The following is a 6494-nucleotide window of genomic DNA, read 5'->3' as shown; positions in this document are numbered from 1 at the left end:
CCTTCTTTCCTGCCCTTCAGCTATGGTGTGTCCTACACAAAAAGCCCCACTTGTGGATCAAGGACCTTTCAGTTTTGCCTCACATCCTCCTCAACAACAATAACAAAAAAAGATTTTCTGGAGAATTACCACTTACAATCCTTCCTCAAAAAATATTCCTTGCACCAGAATTTGATTTAAAGAAAAAACATTAATTCCACCCAGCATACTGAATTCCTCAGGACAATTCTAAAATTAATGCCCTGTTCCCTCTACATAATTTGGTTCAATTTTGTAAATCCTAGTGCGGATACTGAGGGAAATGAAGTGTGATCTATTATTTCTTCAGAATATTGGATCTGCAAAATACTTATTACCATGTTTTGTAAATGGTATAATTATAAAAACAATCCTAATCATACACATTTGCCCTTAAAATTCCCACACGTTGAGGTGCAAAATATGCGTTTCTCATTCAATGGGGTAAAATGATATTAAACCGGGCACAGTGAGGAAAGGGAATTGGGTCAGTCAATTTAAAAATAACAAGAGGAGAACTGGTCTCCACCAAGGACAGAAGACACCACATGATTCTTTTAACACAAGGTTTTTTTTATTATCCCAAGACTATCATTCATCCTTACTGTCAAATGTGTTGATAAAAGACATTTTAAAGTACCAAATGCAGATAAATAGAGTACTGTACATCGATGAATCAAAGGTGAGGGCCAGCCTTACCTAGTTCGGTTTAATCATTGGCTAAAGGGAAATGAGCAAAATCGAGCTACAAAAGGCCATGGGGCCAGCCGACAGTCTCCCTTCTCACAATAGCATACCCTCGCCCTCTCCCCTCAATCTCCCAGTGCTTGGAATCTCACAGGTGCCTTTCACAACAGGTCCATGAAGCCAGCGGTCGAGTGAAGCAGAATTCAATTTCTCTTCTCGTTTCTCTTCCATCCACCGACAGTTAAAACAAAGTTTGGGGGGGGGGGGGGGGGGGGGGGAGCACGGTGAATGACTGGACATGTGAAATGGGTGAGCAGCCTTCTCATGTAAGTGACCAGAGTTCTGTCTCTCCGGTCGTCCTGGGCTGTGGTGAACCCAGTCTCACCCGGCTGACCTCTGTTGCTGGAGGGAAAGCAAACACAAATACTAACAAAGCTGCTGCACATTCCCTGGTGCTGCAGCTGGGGTCAGGAGCGGTGCATGAAGCAGGGTCAATATTGCCTCTCTCTCTCTTTGCTCGCACACTATTGTAACAGTAGTCATGTCATAACAATCTATCTGGCGATTGTTTCAATATCATTTAGCTTAAATAAATATATATATTTCTATATGTAGATCGATCTGAACGTTTTCTACAGTACATCTGGAGCTCTAAAAACACAAAGTGAGTGTCGCTGCAGCATCGAATCACCGCTTCTTCTTCTGCCTCAGGATCTTCCTCCTCTTCACGATCATCTCGTAGAGTTTGTCCATGCCCTCGGGCAGCCCTTCGCCGATGATGGCACAGGCTGGCTGGACGTGCCAGGCGGTGGACGGGCACAGTTCGTGTAGCGCCAGCTGCTTCTCGATGTCGCTCACCGGCAGCGACCTGGGCAGGTCCTGCTTGTTGGCGATGACCAGCAGAGGGGTGCCCTGGTTCTCCGAGATCCTGGTGATCTTGTGCAGCTCCGTCTTGGCTTCCTCCAGCCGGTCCACGTCCACCGAGTCCACCACGTAGATGACGCCGTCCGTGCAGCGGCTGTAGGATTTCCACAGGGGCCTCAGCTTCTCCTGGCCCCCCACGTCCCAGAAGTGGCAGCTGATGCCCTTGGTGCTGCCGTTGCTCAGCCTGATCTTCTCCGTGTTGAAGCCGATGGTGGGCACCGTGTTGACAAACTCGTTGAATTTGAGCCGGTACAGCACGGTGGTCTTCCCCGCCGAGTCCAGCCCTAACATGACAATGTGCAGCGACTGGAAGGCGGACACGTTGGAGAAGCTGTTGCCCATTTTATTTACACTCCCCACACGGCGGCGAGGGCTTGAAGACGGCGTCCAGCCTGTAAATCCCTCTGCACCGCAAAAACGAAAAAAAAAAACCCCAACAACCTTCAACACAAATACATCTGGAGCTTTCAAATCACATCCTCACTGCCCCTGAAACAGCCAGAGTTGAGCAATGAAGTTCGCCTTGTGCTGACTTGGCTGTGAATTGCAGGGACTGGAGGGGGGGAAAGATTCTTCTGTCTCTCTGAGGTTGCCTGGCTGTACCTAAGTGCAGAGGTCTGTGCTGCAGACAGTCATTCTCTCTCTCTCTCTCAGTGCACAGACAGTAATGACACAGAACCGCAGTAACATCCCCCCCCAGATCACTTTGTAACTTCCGCCTGCACAGGATCCTGGCTCCACATTAGCACCACCCAGTTATTTAAATACACGATTCCCGGAGCTGGCATCACCCAGCTGCGGTTGACACATTCTCACTTATTACCCAAACCCCTGCTGCCTGTCGGTGCCAACCTCACTGTTAAACCCTTCCCCACACGAAAAACAACAAACACAACACTCAGCAATCTGCTCCAAATCCGCCAGCTCCGCTTGCAAACCGAGAGCTCTTTCTTTACATTTTGAAAAATAGATGTTTGCCAAACGTCTTCGTTTTTCTTGCTTAAACTCTCAAAAAGGGAATCTTTGCACTGCACGAAAATGCCAGTGTCCGCTTGTGACCAGGCGCAGGTGCTGTGCTGTGAGAGGTGAACTGCCTTGGAATGACATGAAATCTGAATGTTTTGCTGAGAGTTTTCACTGTCCCACCGACCTGTTTGATAAATGGGATCTTTCTCTTCTCCCAGATCAAAATTCTTCCCTCAGTAACCTCGTGCAGCAGATTAATTGGTAATTCGCCTCGCAGCTATTTGTCCAGATATTGCTGCACGCCAGAGGTTCCTGCATGAATTGAAAGACTTCAAAGAAATTCCTGGTATGTAAAAGCTTTCAAACATTTCTCAGGGGAGCTGTGTGATGTGAGGTGAATGATTGTAGCCTGAGCCAGTGTTCATTGTGTTACACCCTGGACCCCTCCCCCTCCACCATATTCCCCCAAACCCCCTGCTTGGTCATGTGGCCATTCTTTCAAACTCTATTCATCTGCCTTGGAAGCTTCTCCCTTGGCAGCACAGTGGCACAGTGGTTAGCAATGCTGCCGCACAGCAACAAGGACTCGGGTTCAATTCCGACCTTGGGTGACTGTGTGTGTGTCGGTTTCCTCCGGGTGCTCCATTTCCTCCCACAGTCCAAAGATCTGCAGGTTCGGTGGATTGGCCATGTATTAGTGCCCAGAGATGTGCAGGTTAGGTGGGGGGTGGTACAGAGATGGGGCTTGGGTCGGGTGGGGCTTCAGAGATGCGGTGCAGACTTGATGGACCGAATAGCCTCCGTCACTACTGTAGTGATTCTATAAAATTAAGTTGGCAAGTATATTTTTGACCTCGTTACACAACTGATAACGACCAGAAGAAGGCCACTTGGACACATTGGGGGATCACTGTCGGAATGCCCTTCATTAATGTAGTAGGTAGTTGGACACTTACCGCCCAACCATCCGAACAAGCATTCGCTGCTGTAAAGCAGGTAAGTTTCAAGGTCCAGCCGCTTCGAGAAGCCAACGAAGGAGAAGGTAAGTGTGTGGGATGGGGTGGGAGGGGACAGGGGGGGGGGGGGGGGGGGGGGTTGGCAAGTTGCCTTGAGGGTTTGGAGGGTTGTGCGGGCAGGGTGGCTTGCAGTGTGGGGTGAAGCAAAGGGATAGCTCAGGGGGGGGGGGGTTATAGTCAGGAGACATTAGGCAGGTCTGGAGGGTAGAAGGAGGGGTGGGAGGTTGGAGAAAGGTTGGGGCATAGTTGGGGTGTCGGGGGTGGGGGCATAGACAGGGAGCGTGTTGAGGGGCAGGGATATTGTCAAGGGTATCGGGGTGGGAGCAAGTTAGAGGATCAGGGGGGTAGTTGGGGGTGGAGGCTCTGTCGGGGTTGGGATGGCATCGTGGTTAATTGGGAATTCCAGTGGAAGCGAGGGGTGTTGTCAGTACCATAGTCAACCTGGAATTAGAAGTGGTTTTAATTCTTCTAATTATTCCTGTGTAACTGTTCCGCTAATGCGTCACAGCGTTTTACAGCACAGAAAGCCCATTGTGTCAACGCCAGTCTTTAAGCATCTATTTACTCTAATCCCACTTTCCAGCACTTAGTCCGTAGCCTTGTATGCTATGGCATTTCAAGTGCTCAGCTAAATGTTACTTAAATGTTGTGAGGGTTCTGGCCTCTACCACCCTTTCAGGCAGCGAGTTCCAGACTCCCACCTCAAAGTTTTTCCTCAAGTACCCTCTAAACCTCCTGCCCATTTCCTTAAATCCATGCCGCTGGTTATTTACCCCATTAGAAATAGAAAAAGTTCCTTCCTATCCACCCTCTCTGTGACCCTCATGATTTTATACACCTCAACGAGGACCCCCTCAGCCTTCTCTGCTCCAGGGAAAACAATCCCAGCCTATCCAGTCTCTCTTCATAGCTGAAACACTCCTGCTCAGGCAACGTCCCGGTAAATCTTCGCCACATCCTCTCCACTCCCTTCCTGTAGTGTGGTGACCAGGGGCGGGATTCCCCGACCCTCCGCCGGGTGGGAGAATCACCGGGGGTCGGCATGAATCCCACCCCCGCCATCCTCCTAATTCTCCCACCCCCCAACATTTGCCCTGACGTGAGTCGCGCCGCACAGCTCGGAGAATGGCGGGGTCCTTCACGACTCAATGGGCCCTGGGGTTGCCCGAATTCTCCGGCCCACGATGGACCGAAGTCCCACCCGTTCTTTGCCGGTCCCGCCGGCGTAAATTAGAGGAAGTCCTTTACCAGCAGGACCTGGCGGCGCGGACGGGCTCTGGGGTTCTTGGGGGTCGCGGGGGGATCTGGCCCCAGGCGGTTCCCCCACGGTGGCCTGGCCCGCGGTCGGTGCCCACCTATCCACGGACGGCCTGTGCCGGGGGGGCACTGTATTTTTCCCCACCAGCGGCTGTAGCGGTCCGCCATTGCCGGTGCGGAAATAAAGCCCTCTGCGCATGCGCAAGATGACGACAGCACGTGCTGGTGCTCCTGCGCATGCGCCAACTCGCGCCGGCCAGCGGAGGCCCTTTGGCACCAGTTGGCATGGCGCCAAGCCCCTTTACCGCCGGCCAGTGGGGCGCCAACCACTCCGGGGTGGGCCGAGACCCTGAAGGTCTGGAGGATTCCACACCTTTGGGGCGGCCTGACGCCGGAGTGGTTCACGCCACACCATCCCGCCGGGACCCCCCGCCCCACCGGGTAGGGGAGAATACCGCCCCAGAACTGCGCACAGTACTCCAGCTGTCGCCTAACCAGAGTTTATTACTCCATCATAATCTTCCTGCCCCTATTTTCTATGTCTCGGTTAATAATGGTAAATATCCTCCATGCTTTCAGAACCACCTTATCTACCTGTCCTGCTGCCTTCAGGGACTTATGGACGTGCACACAAAGGTTCCCCTGATCTTCTGTACTTCCTGGGGTCAACCATTCATTTTATGTTCCCTTGTCTTGTTAGTCCTCCCAAAACGCATTACCTCACACCATTCAGGGTTAAATTTCATTTGGCACTGTTCTGTCCAACTAACCAGCTCATATATTTTGTCCTGGAATCTAAGGCTTTCCTCCTCACTTATTACCACACTACCAATTTTTGTGTCATCTGCAAACTTACTGATCATGCCTCCTACATTCATGTCCAGATCATTAATGTACGCTACAAACAGCAAGAGATCCTTGTCACCAATCCCTGCGATACACCACTGGACACAGGTTTTCACTCACAAAAACAACATTCAACCATCACCCTCTATCTCCTGCCACTAAACCAATTTTGAATCCAATTTTCCAAATTGCCCTGGATCCCATGGGCTCTTACCTTCTTGACCAGTCTCCCTATGTGAGACCTTGTCAAAAGCCTTACTGAAGTCCACGTATACTACATCAACTGCACTATCCTTATCTACACTCCAATCACCTCCTCAAAAAATTCAATCAAATTTGTAAGACAGGGGACGGGGCGGGGGGTCCCGGTGCCGAGGAGTGGCATGATCCACTCCGGCGTCGAGCCGCCCCAAAGGTGCGGAATCCTCCGCACCTTCAGGGGCTAGGCCCGCCCTGGAGTGGCTTGCGCCCCACCGGCCGGCGGGAAAGGGGCTTGGCGCCACGCCAACTGGCACCGAAAGGCCTCCATCGGCTGGCGCGAGTTGGCACATGCGCAGGAGTGCCAGCGTGTGCTGTCATCATGCCCACGCATGCGCAGAGGGCTTTGTTTCCGCACCAGCAATGGCGGGCCGCTACAGCCATTGGTGCGAAGAATAGAGTGCCCCCACGGCACAGGCCCTCCCGTGGATCGGTGGGCCCCGATCGCGGGCCAGGCCACCATGGGGGCACCTCCCGGTGCCAGATCCCCCCGCGCCCCCCCCCAAGAATCCCGGAGGCTGC

The 6494-nt window shown here is 52.0% G+C and overlaps 1 protein-coding gene across 1 annotated transcript; it reads right to left on the bottom strand.

Annotated features, from left to right (window-relative positions):
- Positions 1-570: 570 nt before the first annotated feature.
- On the bottom strand, positions 571-2756 carry arl4cb (ADP-ribosylation factor-like 4Cb). The gene has a single exon (XM_038788182.1). It carries the CDS (start codon positions 1969-1971, stop codon positions 1393-1395), a length of 579 nt encoding a protein of 192 aa, XP_038644110.1. The 5' UTR covers positions 1972-2756; the 3' UTR covers positions 571-1392.
- Between the last annotated feature and the right edge of the window lie 3738 nt (positions 2757-6494).

Source organism: Scyliorhinus canicula, chromosome 2 (genome assembly GCF_902713615.1).
Source record: "Scyliorhinus canicula chromosome 2, sScyCan1.1, whole genome shotgun sequence".
NCBI classification, from domain to species: domain Eukaryota; kingdom Metazoa; phylum Chordata; class Chondrichthyes; order Carcharhiniformes; family Scyliorhinidae; genus Scyliorhinus; species Scyliorhinus canicula.
The sequence above is the reverse complement of the archived record's forward strand: the minus strand, read 5'-3'. Positions and strand labels throughout refer to the sequence as shown.